The 16,697-nt window shown below is 43.4% G+C and overlaps 1 protein-coding gene and 2 non-coding genes across 3 annotated transcripts in view; all 3 read left to right on the forward strand.

Moving 5' to 3' along the window:
• Positions 1–1,637: 1,637 nt before the first annotated feature.
• On the forward strand, positions 1,638–1,711 carry Trnan-guu. Its single transcript has one exon. It is a non-coding gene; the product is annotated as a tRNA-Asn (tRNA).
• Positions 1,712–2,022: 311 nt separating this feature from the next.
• On the forward strand, positions 2,023–2,096 carry Trnat-agu. The gene has a single exon. It is a non-coding gene; the product is annotated as a tRNA-Thr (tRNA).
• A 210-nt stretch (positions 2,097–2,306) lies between these two features.
• LOC105684839 (nuclear pore complex protein Nup88) overlaps positions 2,307–16,697 on the forward strand; it is a 97,373-nt gene continuing 82,982 nt past the window's right edge. The window contains exon 1 of the mRNA XM_012398500.3: positions 2,307–2,596. Coding sequence (XP_012253923.2) covers positions 2,387–2,596 — 210 coding nt within the window. The 5' untranslated portion in view covers positions 2,307–2,386. The remainder of the gene's footprint in view (positions 2,597–16,697) is intronic.

Consider the following 16,697-nt stretch of genomic DNA (forward strand, 5'->3'; position numbering starts at 1 on the left):
ATGACCTATGTACCTTACAACAGGTCCTTTAAGCAGTGTCTCCCAAACACGCGCTCCATCTGAAAATCTTCCCTCCGCATAATTACGGCAAATCGATCACTTGATGGTTACGGAATCTTCGGTGGTAAAGTACATCTGCCAAATCGCCGAAATAAATGAATCAAATTTCTTTTCCAGACACAGGATACGATACACGGGGTTTCGTGCGAGGGTGTATTTTTCAAATAATGCCTTCGAGCGAGTGACGACCGCGGGAACACCCGTTACGTGATTTTCGTTAGGGTTTAGTTGAGTATTTGGACGGAAGTTTGGTACGTAGATATAACTGGCATTGGGCCGTAGGTGTGCGGATGTGTGTATGTAACGTAAACCTTGTAAGACGCCTGGTTCGACCTAAGCGAAGTAAACTTCGCCGGCCAAGATTCATCCTCTCAGCGCCCCGCGTAGATTTATGGCCATAAATTTCGACCTAATAAGAAGTAAACGGAGCAGCTCGAGGTACCCAACTACCTCCACCACCTCCGACACCATCACCGTTCCTAGTAGACCTTTACCGGTTACCACTACTACAACCCCATACTTCGTCTTCACCTTCCGCGAACATTGCGAGGTATACGTATACTACATGCACGGTGATCACGCTGATGATAATGATAACAATAATGACCTCCCGCTTGTTATTATGTCCCGTGTAATAATGCACATATTTGGCATGCCTAGCCATAGTGAGATGAATTTACCCTTGTATCCTATTAATTACTGCGATTCGCCTAACATGTGCGAACCACCCCTAATCGCATTTGCTGTAACTCGTATTCTCACGTAATGCAGATACCACGCCGTCCCGATTTTGACCAATATGGCATCGTGAAAAACGATCGATGATCTGATTATCGGGAACGCATTGCACTGCAGAATTTGAGGGGATGGTGCAGATTGGACAGACCTGCTGCACGCGTGTTATCGAGACATAAATTATTCAGTTGGTTTAATATGTTGTTCAGAAATTGTTCACCACTCGTGGAAGAGGTCATGGCAGCTGCTAAGACGGTAAACATCGTCTTGATACTTGGGAAGGAAGGTGTACGTACCTACCTACCTATATCTTGCCGAAGGCACACCGGGTCTATAAAGGATATAGCAGAGGCAGAAAACACTGACCAATAAATTTCACCGCAACTGTCTCCTACTTGTAATTAAACACACAATTTAAACACCCCGTTAACGTAGGTGTGCTCGAACCCGAGGCCTTCTTTGGGGGCATTGCCGGCGTCTTGCACGCCTCAGACAACACCCCGAATTTCCCTATCGCACAGTGTGTCCTAGTATCAGCTCATTTGAGTGCCCGCGTGCAAACGTATGTGAAAACTGATAAGCATCGAGAAATAGGACACGGAGTGTAATAGATGCCTTCAAACACCCCCAGAGTTGTGTGGATTTTTCTAGACCTGCAGATACCAATAATTCGGCAATTGGCGATGATGGGAATCATTGACAAAATAGTATGCCGATACCTTTGAATCTAATCGGTCAATGGCAGACAAAGTTCAATGACGAAGGAGTAGGGAATTGCTATCAATTTGGCGATTTTTTTATCGTGTTTCTTATCAAATTCGTCAAATTGCCATGGCACATCGGCCTCCGTGGCGCAATTGGCTAGCGCGTTCGGCTGTTAACCGAGAGGTTGGTGGTTCGAGCCCACCCGGGGGCGGTTTACTTTTTACCCCTGTGCAGAATCGAAACCACCCCTAGATCAAGCATTCTTTGGTAGAACTGCGTCGTTCAGATGGCGGGCAAAAATAAGCTGTGATTGTCTAGGAATTGATCGAAAGGGCTATACATATGCCGATAGCTTCTCAAATGAATCTCTTTGACCATTTTTATCACCGTTACGATTACCATTACAGGTGATCAATTCTTTTTGCTTCGTCAATCCTCGTCTGGGTTCACAATCCCCCCTCCCATTTCTTATGAAAATACATTATTTGCTTTTTGTGCTACACGTGATGCAATCGTAACAACGGCGCCGTGGCTTAGTTGGTTAAAGCGCCTGTCTAGTAAACAGGAGATCGGGGGTTCGAATCCCCCCGGGGCCTGAGCTGTGAACCTTGCACGGTACTAACGGTTCATTTTTTTGAAGCAATTCCCATATTTAACAATGTTAAATTAGTCGTAACATCAAGCATCTACAAAGAAACAAAATTCCTCAACATCTGTCGGTAGAAAAGACGACAGATATTAACATCCAAACGTCAACCAATTCTCACGTGCTGTCTGCCTCCTTGCTTTTTAGGTGGCAGACCTGACACCAACAAACGGTCAGCTGTCGGCGCAGCTGTAGATACGACGTTGTGTGTGTACTGTGTGTTGTATACAAGTTTCAATCATGGCATTGCGTACGGACACATTGTGTTTAAATGAAAAGAAATTGTTTAAAATATTGAAAGAAAGTGTACCCAAAAACGGGCAGGAGACGCATAATATCATCGAAATTCGCGACGATGTACTTTACGCCTGGAATGCCGATGAGAGTTCTATTCTGACTCTGAATATTGGAGCTACGCGCGGGAAGACCGGCGATGACGTTGCTTATCAGGTAAATTAATGTTTAATAACCAATGATGACCTTGATTTTTACATGAATAATTCGTATTGTTAATCGGCCAAATAATTGTAACTTCAACGAGCCAAAACAGCAAAAAATTCAATGTTCCAAGCTGTTTCTAACCTATCTAACCTTACTTTCTACCATGCTGATGTGGGAATTTAATTCCATGTCAATTTATTCTCGTATTCAATGATGTCTTTATTCGTAATATGTATCTAGAATTGTGTGTGTTGTTAGTATCGACCATGTAACTGTTTTGTGTGAAGTAGTGGCTAAGGTATGGAAGACTGGAGGCTGCGCTCGACGCTACGAAACTGAATGTTGAAGCATCACTGTTTTACTCCATGTGCCCTATACTCCCATGTTTCTTCACCTCCTTCGCTGCAGTCTCTCCTTGGTGTACTCTCCGTTTCATTCACCCTTTGCTAATACTGTAACGGCAACTGAAATCTAACAAATGTTAGTTGATCATTGGACAACTCTTTTGATCCTGCGAATCTACAAAAGCCATGTCAAACTGAATGTGTGCTCTGTAAAAAAACGCTACCTTAATCAAAATATATGACCTATGATAAACATGCATCAGTTTTCAGCTTGTATCAAGATTTTTTGATAGATGAAATATTGACTGACCTATATTATGGAGTGAGTCATATGAAAGATAGTGTGTATAATATAATAAATTCAAAACATGTACACGTGTGATATTCTTTTTATATTTTACTGTAAGATTTTATGAAATACTTCTCATAAAGGAATAACAGCTATTCCATAGCTTCTGCAATTTAAAGGTGGATGATTTATTTTTATTTTTCTTGAAGAATGTGATAAATTGCCACCATGTACATGGGTATATATATATACCTAATATGAAATCTCCCCATTGAAATTGCCTCTATTCGAAATATTCTGAATATTACATATCTGCTACACGGAAACGTTAAATCATAATTTATGCTTTGATTTACACCCTGACGCATCTTTTATTAGATTTTCATTTATTGGAGGGTGGAAATTGGCGCGCATAGAAAATTCTCTCTACGTCGCAATACTCGCAGCGTATTAATCCTTTTTTTTTCTCCGTTTTTCTGTATTTCTTACCCCGTTTCTTACCACGTAACACGAGGCAGTGCACCCAATAAAGAAATACTACCTGTTTAAAATTATCAGCGAGGAATGAGTTGAAAATATTTCAGCCTGCTGTGTAATATATCGAAAGGAAAATGAATTGCCTGCGATTTTTTACTGCGTTGGAAAATTTCATTTAGTTATTGGATGTTGTTTCGGCTCGCCAATCGCATGCCCATTGTCTTTCAACCCTTGGACCCGCAATCGTGGATCCCGTTCGCACGACAGACAAAGACTCGTGTATTTTCCGTACCTACGTAGTATGGGATTCAAAGCCGAGACGCCCCATGTGAGTTTTTCAATACGCAAATTCACGGGGATGGCCCAGCGGGGCGCACCGAATGGACTATTTCCCTTATTTATCGCCTCTGTGTTCCACACTGTATCAAACTCCGATATGTTTTCTCGTATGCCTATATCTCTCGAGACGTGGGGTCCGTGAAAAGGCGGAGGCGTCGAAGAAAATTTGAATAAATAACGTGGAATCGAAGAAACTTCTATGGGGACCAATGACGACGATTTATTTTTCACGTGTGAAATCAACGAACTTTTTTATATCGCTGCACGCATGCATGATTGAAACGCGGCGTCCCCAACTTATTACAAAAGCGAGAAAACTGAAATGGATATTTTAGAGTTGGATGCATCGCCCTTTATACCACCTGATATAATTTTCATTCGATTTCAATTTATACAATACAGATACCTCGGGGGTGAAACGCCAAGTACATTAAAACCTCTGTATGCAAAGTTGTAAGAGGGATAATTTATAGGAAATGGGTTGTTCGACGCTCAGAAGTAATTTAATTAAAATAAATGTCGTGAGCGAAAAGGCGAACCTCCACTACGGCAAATAAAATGCAAATTCAGACCCTTTTCCTACCTCCACGTGTAGTATACGTGTACAACGTTTCACCCGGTTCTGCCTTGCGGTTGCTCCCCGTTACCTCCTGCACCGCGCTTCGAAGGGAGGGAAATTCTGGCCGACCAATGCTCGGCGTACCATACAACGTACATGCTTTCTAATTCTCTTCGACTCGCGACGTATCACACGTTTCGGCCACCACCTGACAAAAGGTATATTCGGCTATTTTTCGCTACCGATTGCGTGACTGCTTGGAACGTTATAAGTAATCTCGCTTTCCAATTTTTTTAGATTTCTCGAAGGTTCGTGAATTTTCCAGAGTTTTTCGTTTACCAAACTTGAGGCGCATATCACGAGTGCGGTAGTGTGCTTTGAATCTCGGTATAATTACTTCTTTTTAGACCACTAAATTTCCGAATTAAAGAAGTTATCCCATTTGGGGAGTCAAAGGGGTGTGAACGTTTTCGTATTATCTCGCCGAAAAAGAAAAGGAGAGGCGCCGGCGCTTAGACGTTCGCCCGGTAATAAAGAAAGATAACAAAGATAACAAAGATAACTCGATGCAATAAAAATGATTCAAAGTTTCCCGCGGTCGCTGCGGCGGTTCCGATGGCGGCGCGGGTGACAATGGGGCGTCTTTGTGTCTCCTCCCTTCGCTTCTCTTCCCTCCGTCTCCCCATTTTCGCCAAAACCCCCTCCCGCCTCTCTCGTCACCGACTCCGCTACCGAACCCCTCCACCTCCCCTGACTTTTGCAGCACCACCGACACGCTGTGATACCTATCTTCCGGTTTCAACTTCGCCGCGGGAAAGCCGAGCAACTTTTATTATTTATGACTAATATTTCAGTCATTTTAACGCAGTGCCGAGGGAAACCTCTACCACGACCTTGCAGTACACCAACCATCCGTACTCCGATCCCACCTTGCGCTCCGGATTTTCTTAACTTTATGTTTCTGCATAGTTCAGCTAACTACGCTAACGATTATACTCGCATAGTGTCGATACGTCAACAGGTGATCGATGGACACCAGATAGTCTGGTTTCGTGAAAAATTATCGTACACCTTATAGCTATACTTGCGATTCCATTCCGAGGATTTTTCATTTGCTTCGAAACAGCGACTTTGAATGTTACGTTCGCCCGACGCGGTACGCCAAGGATGATCTCAGAGGTTCGATAGATGTTCCGATGATCGAACGGAATGCACGACCCCTTACGCACTTTGCATACCGTCGACCGCCCGGTAATGGGGCAGTTAAAATTTAGCGTTCCCGCATGAGAAATGCGAAACATGAAATACGAAATGGGAATAACTCCAGTGGCAACGTCTACCACAAAAGCCATTGTCTGCCACTTAGTGAATTCACGGGCTGGCTGGGCCCCCTCGACTTCACCCCCGCGACTTCAATGTAAAACACTTCCGTGGATTTTATTGTTCGCGCATTCGTTCTCGTACCTTCACATACCTATAGTACGTACACCGCATCCTATACCCCGGCTTGACCACCCCCACCCCCGGAGGTCGCCAAGAGTCGAAAAGATCGACCCATTTTCGCCTCAGTAGGAAATTTTAACGTGCAATCACTTTTTCGTCATCACCCAGTAAAAAGTTTTTCACAATTTTTCAATTCTCATCGGACCGAATACTACAATCGATCAACGCTACGGTGACGTATCGCACAGAGAAAGGTCACCGTGTACAGGTCGCGAGAAAATATTCTCATCAGGTTTCGAAATTTGCATTCGAACTCGTTTATTATTCGCCCGATAATAATCTTCGAAGAGTCTGTATATTCGAGGCGGCTTTGCAGTCGGTGGGCTCGTAAAGGGGGTGCGAAATGGTTGCGAGAATTGGTGGTCCGATATCAAACGATCCTTTCCGCATCCCGCCATCTCCTATTATCCCTTCGATACGGTGTGAAGTGTGACGTACTTTGCAATAAAACTGCCAGCGCTACGGTGTTCAATAACCCGTGCCACATTGCTGAGCCCATCCTTTCGTTCCTCAACTTCCATATTTTCAGTTCTATCCGGACGTTGGTGCTGCTCCTGCGGGGCGACGTTGCGGAACGTGAAATCCCGTTAAACCCCGTAAAGATATGCACGTGTAGGCGTTTCGCTTATATAGCCAGAAACAAGTTATATTATTCCATCTACTTTTTTATTGCCATAAAAAAGGGAATCGAAATTTTCTTCTTTTTTCTTTTTTTTTTTTTTCGCATCCAACTTTGTAATTGTCTACGGATATCAAGCTGGGACGAGTGATACGCAATCGCGAAAAAAATACCATCAACGAAAATGAATCGGTTCTTCGCTGATAGCCTGGGGTTCTACCCAAAGGTATTGTATTGGATGAAAATCTGCGAAAAAAAAAGAAGTAAAAAAAAAGAATCCGGAGGGGAATATTCCCGGTACAAGTCGGAAACTGTGCTCGTAAATTTTTAAATTAGTAAGAATAAAGTGTTATATAGTCACGTCCTTTGATTCTGCACCCATGGTTGTATATATATGTATAATATAAATTCACCGTGCGGTACCTACGCTCAACCGCTCGCATTTTTCTTCAAAATTTTTTGCCACCGCTATATGACGAGTATATGTATATATTCTGCGACAATTGCGTGCGTTGATTTCAATGGCGGTATTGAAGAACAAAAAAAAAAGACTCGAAATATTTTTTGAAAAAAAATCAAAGTAGGTCAGATGTAATTTATGGACGGTAGATACGAGTTACACCGTGATAATAACGACAATGTGAAACTCGTACGTCTCGGAGTCCCGGTTAGTAACTCCCTCAAAGACGATTAGAAATTAACATCTTGCGGATCCGCGGGACGGTCATAAAGTCCTGGTGCGCGAATTGGACTCGCTCGCCGTATCTCTCAAGAAATACAGTCGGGGGTGTGAGAGTCGGGAAAGTGCGGGGGGGGGGGGGAAGGGGTGGGAAGGGGTGGGAAGGGGGGCGACCGTGTAAGACTCGGGGCACACAATACAGCGTCTACGCTGGCACGGTGTGTTCCCTACCTGGAAGATAGGGGATGGCGCCTTTATCTCTCAAGACACTGGATACAACAATGCTGCCTATTGTCAAACCTGGTCATTAAAATACGGGGACACCCTTACGGCTTCCTTGTCTTTCCCCCCGGCATCCCACCTTACGAACCACCCGATTCCCAGTACCACCCACTGACTCAATGTATTACGCCTGCTCCTTCGTTATTACCGGGGTATAGCCTATAAGCAGCGAGAAAGGGTTGTACACAACTCTACACTCGAAGTGATAATAATTTTGAGCTAATAACCCCTCGAGCATATTTCTCAAGGAGTTTTACTACCAATTTACAACTTCATTATCGCCGCGATGTTCTTCGAAGTAGAGTTAATCACCTGTCGTTTAGTTGAATTTAGTGTACTGGAAAACACTCGAAAAATCGAGCGTCAAAAGTAGGCTTTTCTCGGATACCGGTCTAGATATATATGTTGGGGTAGGTACCGGTCATAAGGATAAATAGAAATTCTGAAAACATCTACAGGTATTTGGTTCATTCGGGAGGAAAAACACATAGGTCTGTCGTCGGTTTTATTTTTAAAACTTTTGTGTACGGAAATTTCTATAAATATCTGCGACCTTACCGCAAGGTGCTGAGTTGCCTGACCATTTCACCTGTGACGTAGCAAAAAAAAACAAACATATTTTCGATCAACAGAAGAATCTCCGTCGACCTTCACGACTATGTTTAGAAAAACAATCGACGCAACGCCGTCCCGGGTTATGGAGAGGAAAGAAAAAATTTCGAATACGAATATCGAAGACTGAGCAATGAATCAAGGGGAGTGAAATCCGAGCGGTCCATCCGGCGGATGCTGCTGCGGGAGTGGTAGATGGCTCTTAGTCCATAGGAGAGCATTGTCAAGTCAAAGGTCGGGGTGGCTGCTCGCCTGGTGGGCTAATGCATTTCCTTTACAGTTTTAATGGGCATTCATAACTAAGTTTAATAACACCGGTAGAAGGCAGTTCACCGCAGTTGCATATCTAATAATACCGAGCTGGTTTCACAACTCCAACAGGAAGCATGGATTTCAGTTGGTTCAAGTCGTTCCCGGACCCGTTGTAGGTATGCGTACATCCAAGCAATGAGTAGCTAAATTTGATATTTACGTCCATGGAACCACCGCAAATTTAACATTTCACACCCACGAAGATCGTGGATCACAGAAATCGTTGATCCGTCATTAATCATTGTCGTCATTAAACGACGACACCATGACGTATATTCGTCTGTGTCTTCGGAATTATATCGACCGATGTAATTGTTCTCATTAATATTATAACTCGATCGCGATGATGCGTATGGGTTGTTCCTCAAGGGTGCAAGTCTACGGAAATGGTCGGTTCGTGATTCGGCGATATTTTCCACCCTCGAAGAATCAAAAGACAATAACAAGAGACGAAGGGGTTGTACGAGATGGAGAACTGTAGTATGTAGACTTGACGGGGCAGGAAGTACGTGTATGTATATACTAATAAATTGGCGAACATCCAAGTTGCATAATCCATGAAGGACTAAAATGGTTGGTACCACCGTACGTTGGCACTGTACTGCCCGCTCTGACCTACGAGTATTACTGCATTAGTCATGGAAGGTCAGCGAAGGTGGAACGGGGCCATGGGTTGTATACGATTATTAACGACATCGCGGTGAATAGCCAAAACCAATTTTCTTTCACCGCTGCATCGTGTGGTGTACCTACGTATCCACGTATCGCGTCTGTCTGGGTATGATTCTCGCTCCGTGGACAAAAAGGATAATCGCACGTGGTACCTTGCGAACGATCGAACTTGAAGAAATTCGGGCAGCGCGCGTTTCAGAGGGTGTTTTTTTGGTCCATTGAAAGTTCGGTGGCGATGGTACCGTGCGAGCGTACAATACACGGCTATATAGGTGTATGCATAGAGCCATAAAGGTGACCTCAGGGTCCCGGAGGTTCCAACTCCTAAGATCCGCTTAGTTCCCATAGGTCCCGGTGTATAATGGTGTCTTGTTGGGGGGGGGCAATAAATCCACTATTATGTTATAACCGCCATCTTAGCGTCGGATGGTGGTACCGAGCGACGCCGTCTCTAATAAATATCCTCGAGACAATGGACACTGTCCAAAACAGTGCAGATCTTACGCCTTTAAGTTGGGTACCAAGTCGCTCCCTGTCCTCTGGCTCCTGGCCCCTTTGGCCCCCAACCGTCTTCTGCTCTTCTCCTTCTTTCCATCCTCGTTCTACCAACGTAGTCGTCGCCCCGTGGCCAGAATTATAATGTTTGTTTCTAACAAATTACCATGATAATACGTAGTGGTTCGCTGAAACGGCGTCTTCGGTGGCACACTTAAATTACCCCTCCGTACAACTAGAGAGATTCTAGCGGGTAGTTGTAATGTTAATTAGCCACTTACAATATACACGTACATACTAGAAGACAATCAGACTCTGCTGCTACCGCTACGGGTGCCGCGATGTATAACCATACACCTTGCTATGGTATTTCCAACTTTCTTGAGGTCGCTTATTATTGCTCACACTCTTAGAGCTTAGGTCTGCGGATATTCCGGCTTTTTAAGGACGTCTAAGCTCTAGGAGAAATGAATAATCACTCTTTGGCTAGAGTCGAGAGTTTGTCACTTCAGTTTCAACGGAAAGTCACTTCTCGGTGCACGCTACGTTATACATATACGAGTATACCTTTGGAGAAAACGAAGAGAAAATTAATGTCATTGAGTTGATCTATCGATGGATAAAAAAAAAAGTGCATAGATTGAAATTTCAACATCGTTGGTATGCTAACGATAAATTAGAAAGGTCGTCGATAAAGTTGCTCAGGTGCAGGTTGTGTTTAGTATTCTCGTTCGCTCGCGTTGCCCATGATTAACTACTTAAAAACAGCCGCTGGTACGTACCCTATGTGGCAAAAAGAATGAAAAACGAAAAGTTGAAAATGAAAAGTGTGTAAGGTCGAAACAATGGAGTCCAGCGCAGTTGTTTGTGCATAGACAGGAAAGTCTAATTTTATCGCACTGCACTCCAACGTACCGCGTACAGCTGTAGTAATAACTAGAAGTCATATAAGCTCGGCAGAAATTATAAGTCAACCACCATTTTAAGAGGTGTCAGTTTTTTTCATGACCTCTGTATAGCCACGTTATGAGTGTAAATAAATTCCATCGTAACATTGCCTTCCCACCTCCGGATCTACATATTCAGAATACACATTTTTGCACACCTCCCTCCCGATTCATCTCCGAACGAAGGGGGAGTTCAACGTCAAAATATAAAAATCCACAGTTCAGCAGGTCTATTATGCTCGAAGACTCGCGTATCCCACAAAATTCGGCTCTGCAATCGCACAGATAATACCAGCGCCCGCCACAGCGTATCGTGCAACCTGTGCGAACGACAATTGAAGCAAAGGCGATAAAGTTTATGGCCAAAAACGTACACATCGCCAACTCACGGTCACGCCAACTGCAATTGGAATCATGACTATCTGCATATTGATTTTATTATAGCATTGCACACGCTGCGTCGCCTCGTTGAGATCCGAACATTAGAAAACTGTCGCTCGAAGGATTCAAACGATGTTCAATTTTCCACTCCGAGGATCGTAAAAATACTTGGTACAAGTTGAGTGTGTCGTTTTTGCATTAGGTGAAAAGTCAACATTTCTTCTAATTAGGATTTCTAGGGTATCTTAATCTCAGGAATCCGAATCTGTACGCCAAATTGATCCATCTGTGAACCTGATAGAGCTGTTGACGCCAATTTCTCGCTTTTCGGAGTAGAAAAATTGGGCTATCTCGATTGATTTTGGTAGTAGCTGAATTTAGTCGACAGATTGGTGTTTCGCAGGTAAAAATAGTACACACATGGAGACCATTTGGTCAAAAGTTCGAAAATTGTTCAATGGTCGTACGCCGTACGGTCGTCGCGGAACCATCGCGATCCGCGGTTTTCAAATGGTATTGAAAAAGTTTAGCCTGCAGCTTTTTTCAGATTTCTAATAAAAGCCAGTGTCGCGGTTGTCAATAAAAGCTACCGGGTCGTCCCCCAACCGATAAAATGGCTGGAAGGCAGACCGGCGAACTCCGGAACAACTTGGTTCGTGTATAAGCTGCCGATGTAAAGACCGTTTACGACCTTATCCCACTCCTACCACGCACTTGTTACCGCGGAAAGCGTAACACCGAACAGCGCGTGTTTTACCGCCTTATGTTATTTTATTTGCTCCGTACAGTGGCCGCGACTGCGAAATTTCAACGACCAACGAAATCTATCGAAATGTAGCCGCCTGTAAGTGTTCGTGGCTTCTACGGACGAAACATTTATCGAACTGCGAAGGACTTTAAAAGTGAAGGACAAGATTACGACGCGGTTAATTTCTGCGCGGCTACGGGAGCAGAGATAATGTGCAATCATTTTGAAATGGAAATGAAAATCAGATGATGAATCCTAACGATGCCGTTTATTATTTTAATTTTCCGCAGAAACTGGTTCGCCGCTCGGCCGGGCTCTTCGTTGCTGGTAACTCGAGTTCGAGCCACTAAATTGCGTTCCTATTAGCCGTATAATTGCAAGATGGCCCCAGTAATTTCCGTTTATTCCAACTTCGTCTCTAAATGGGAAATATTATAGGTAAAAATAAAAATAAATATAAATATAAAAATTCACAGTATATTATCCTCTGTAACGTAGCCCCTGGGCTTTTGCTTCTCGCGTTTCACATTTTTCAACAGCTTATTTCGCGCCTAATTCGGATAGCTGAATAATAATTTATATCGGTACATATACATATATTCCTGAACTCGAATTTTCCAAATAGGAATAACCTGAAAATTGAAACTTGAAGTCTACAATTGGACTATAGGTATATCCAGCCTCGATTATTCTCACGCATTCGAACTCTTATAGGAAACAATAATTCGTCGCTACGCGTTACATAATCGGCTCGTTCGTTTTCACGTTCATTTTCGTAGCCGCACGCACGAAGTGGGAATCGGGCGGGTTTACCACCGAATTTTTATACGACACATATAACGCTTAGTATCCGGTATTCCGTAGGGGCTGCGAATCGAACCATCTGGCCCACTAAACGGGCCAATAATCGAGAATTTAAATTTTAAACGGTGATAAACTTATACGCCGCGCGAGTATTCGGTTTTCTTTTTTTCTGCTTTACCTATACGGAGCAGCTTCTCGCGTTTATATTCACAGTGACTTTAATGTAAAGCCGTTCTCACAGTGGAGCTGGCTTCAAACTTTATGCGGCTTATTATAATGTAACTATAACTTTTTATGTCGCTCATAATGTGATACATACATCCAAACGCCGTATTTTGGTAGTATCCGCGTTCGAGTCGTATAGATACGGCCGCAATAGGGATACACGAGGGTATGAATTTATATGAAACGAATACCTACCGTATCTCCAGTCCTGGATGTAACGAATTTTTTACCATCTGCTTCTGTACTGAAGCAAAAGAATCCTGACTATCCAAATAACTAACGTTGGCTGTCCAGTGCAGGGATGAATTTTGTTTCATTTTCGAATATAGCGCAAACATATGATTGTGGTTTCAGGGGTTTGTTGCAGATATTTTTCCGCTATTTTACATTCGTCACATTCAACCATACCCAGAAGATGTTTTGTCTGATTTCATTCCACGATATCAAAAGATAATTCGTCCGCTTGTTAATTATACCTCCTTATTCTTTTCTCGCCCTATCTATTAAGAGGCTCATCTATGTCGAAATTAAAAACGTTAAATTTCATTATTATTTTAGCCCTGTACCAATTAAACGAGGAGAAACGTTGAGAGTAACAAAGAAGAATAGGTCACGTCTTCCTCCTTAAAAAAAAAGATTCTTAAAAATGGTTGGCAGCTATTTTTCTAGTTAATTTGAATTTCGTAATTACCCAGGTACGAACTCGGAAAATAAAAAAACGCTCTTCTTTTTAATATCCACGGGGATTCGTTTCGCCTCTCCACTTTTTTACCCCTCAGATACCGACCCGCGGATTCCTATGTATTCGTGGAAGGCGACCGGAAGTAGGGGTGAAAAAAAAAGGATTCATTGTGCCGGGATTTGTGAATCTTCCTTGGTTTTGATTAATTCCTACACTATTCAAGCCTCACATTTCTACAGGTAGAACTTATCTCACAAATCTTCTTTTTTTTTTTTACCTATCTTTTCACTGTGGGTACAATACGTGAAAAAAGGAACGACACAATCCTGTATTTTGGGAAATCGAAGGTATTGGGAAAAGGAAGGGGATGGGAGAGGGGGGGGATGTGCACGTGAGGCGAAGACGATGTTAAAACTCGCGAATATTGATTTGGTTTTCCCCCCAAAGCTTTCTCTGTCGAATTACGAGTATCTTTGGCAAGTAAAGGAAGAAAGCACATTGATTAAATCAACGTCCATAAGGATAGCGGCACGTTCCTCCGGGATTAGTTCAGGCGTTGAGAAAATCCCCGTAAGCGTTAACTGTCAAGGATGTAGTTGACATGAGATCTCTTCCGGAGAGTCTGCACCCATCGAATTCAATCCTGAGGAGAGAAAAAAAAAAAAAAACCGAGATAAAGGAAGAAAAACAAGCGTTCTTTTCAAGTACAAACTCTAATTACATAAGCACAGCTTCGGAAGGACGCCCGCCGCCCTCGCGCGGCTCCAATCACTTAATTCTTTTCCACCTCACTACCCCTCGTCGACCTTAGACACCCGTGTCAGACAGAAGTTGCCCCCATCTTCCGTGTCCCCGACGCGACGACCTTCCGCAGCCATCCGACCCCCCGATCCCCCCCCGGTCTCAAGAGTCGACGGTGCCCTGAATACAAAATATCAATCAGCTTTTGGGGAGGAGCGTGAAAAATACTCGGTAATTACGGGAGCTAGCGCAAATATATTCATTGTCTTGATTACGGTCGGTAAGAGGGCGGCCAAAAGTATGAGGAGACAGGAGTGGACGGAAGGGGCTTCGGAAGTCGATCGGCCGTAACGACTATTCCGAACCCAGCTTTGAAATATCACGAAGAAAAATTATACTTCAAATGAGCTGTGTTCGGTTTTCGATAACACGATAAACTCCATCTTCCGTTTCACCCAATAAAAAAAGTCTTCCTTTCCTGATAATGAAATTAAAAATTAATTGAAAAAACAGCCGACTTTGATTCGTCCAAATATATTTCTCACAAAAAATTTTATGCATCATTAACCCTTGACTCGAATTTTTTGTTTCAAGTTCATTTCTTTCACGCGTTTACTTTTTTTTTACCGCGTGCATACCTATATACCTGAGGTAGGAACCCCAACGCGAGTTCGTTCGGGGCCCCGCTGTGTTTCGGGGTGTAAGTAAATTGTTTCATCCCTAAGGAGGTCGCGGACTTATTTAATCCAAAAACCGCTATAGCAGTCTGGCGGCGAGTGAGAATCGTGTGCCACCCGCGAACCGGAGGAAAAATTTGAATTCTCGCTTTACCGAAGTAGGTTCATCTTTAATTTCTCCGTGTTTCTGTTTCTTTTTTTTTTTTTCTTCCTACTCTTTTACTTTTTTTCTCTCGCCTTTTCCTCTTTTTTCGCTACTATTTTTTTTATTCTTCTTCCCTTCTCTTTTTACGGCACTTGACACTCCTTTAAATATCACCCTCGGCTTCCGCTCATTTCTCCGCTTGTCTTACGGCGATTAACCAGACGGTGTCCTCATCCTATCCTCTCCCTTGCTGCCGCCCCCTTCCCCCCCAATGTTCTCCGCCCGACAACAATTTCTCCCATTCCCCTTTACCTCTCACGGTCTCACAGAGTTCCTTCAGTTCCTCCCGGGCGCGGAGTCACATTCTTAATATCGTCTTTTTAAGATTTTTTAAGCACCATTAGGGAAACTATATTGCCACTCGGCTTGCGCGACCAAGGGATGATTACCTAGCGGCCACCGGCTTTGAACATACGGTCGCAATCCACACCCCACTCGCCACCCACTGTACCTCCTACCTCCTCCGCTCAACCCTCCTGAAGCGGCACCCGCTCAAATTACGCAAATAAATTCTCTTTATTTTTATTCCGCGCGTTTTCTTCGGCCCTGGAGGGTAGGCGAGAGGTAAAAAGGGAGAAAGGCCGAGGGTGAATTGATGTACGCTTTAACGATGACAGTCCGGACTTCGTTAAGTGGGTGTCAGAATTAGAGTTCTTCGCTGCGTTTGTCGGCTTCTCGCGGTCGTATATACGCGCCTATATTACCTTTTTTTTTTTTATACTCGCGTTTTTTTATTTTTCGAACAGTCGAGGTAGGGCTCGATCGAAAAATTAAAAGTTCGCGATTCGTGGCGATCCCTCGAAATCACGGTTACACTGTGGCCCAAAATATGACACTTGCATTTTATTTTACTCTTATGTTACATTAGTGTGTGAAAAATTTACGCGTAACTGGATTAGAAGACAAAAAAAGGAATACGAGAAGAGAAAATATGGAATGTTTTTTAGCTTCACTTGTAGAACGAGCCGAAAAAAGTCTCGTTTTTATAGAGGGGTGGTGAAAAAGAAATAAGGGGAGAACGCACTTAAAAAGTACAAATCTGGTTGTCAGTCTTACGTCAGCCTCTGCCCTCTCCTTATATACACTCTTTGCAGACATACCCATCGCCACAGGCTTTTGTTTCCCTGGAGAAAGTTACAAAGTGTAAATGACATCACTTAGTCTTTCAGTCAGTGTTAAAATAAAACAGCCTCGAGGCTTCACTTGCTTCTCTCACTTTACCCCGAGGAGTTTTAAACGATTATCTGAATTATTGTATTTGAAAAGCAGAAACTCTTCTTGAAAACCGATATCGTTCACCCGGGGCTTCGGCATCTCTTCTCGTAGTAATTCTCGATACGCGTTGAAAAATCCAAGGGAAAACGAACCTTCCGTTGTATTTTACGGTAACGCCACCCAAGCGTACTATTCCAACCCCTTTGGAGTTATTTTCTTTTGTATTATACCCCTCCAGACGTCGTCTTTATGTCCGTTATATATACACCTATACCTGTACGCCGGATTCAATGTTGTCTGTGA

Source organism: Athalia rosae, chromosome 2, assembly GCF_917208135.1.
Source record: "Athalia rosae chromosome 2, iyAthRosa1.1, whole genome shotgun sequence".
Taxonomy (NCBI): domain Eukaryota; kingdom Metazoa; phylum Arthropoda; class Insecta; order Hymenoptera; family Athaliidae; genus Athalia; species Athalia rosae.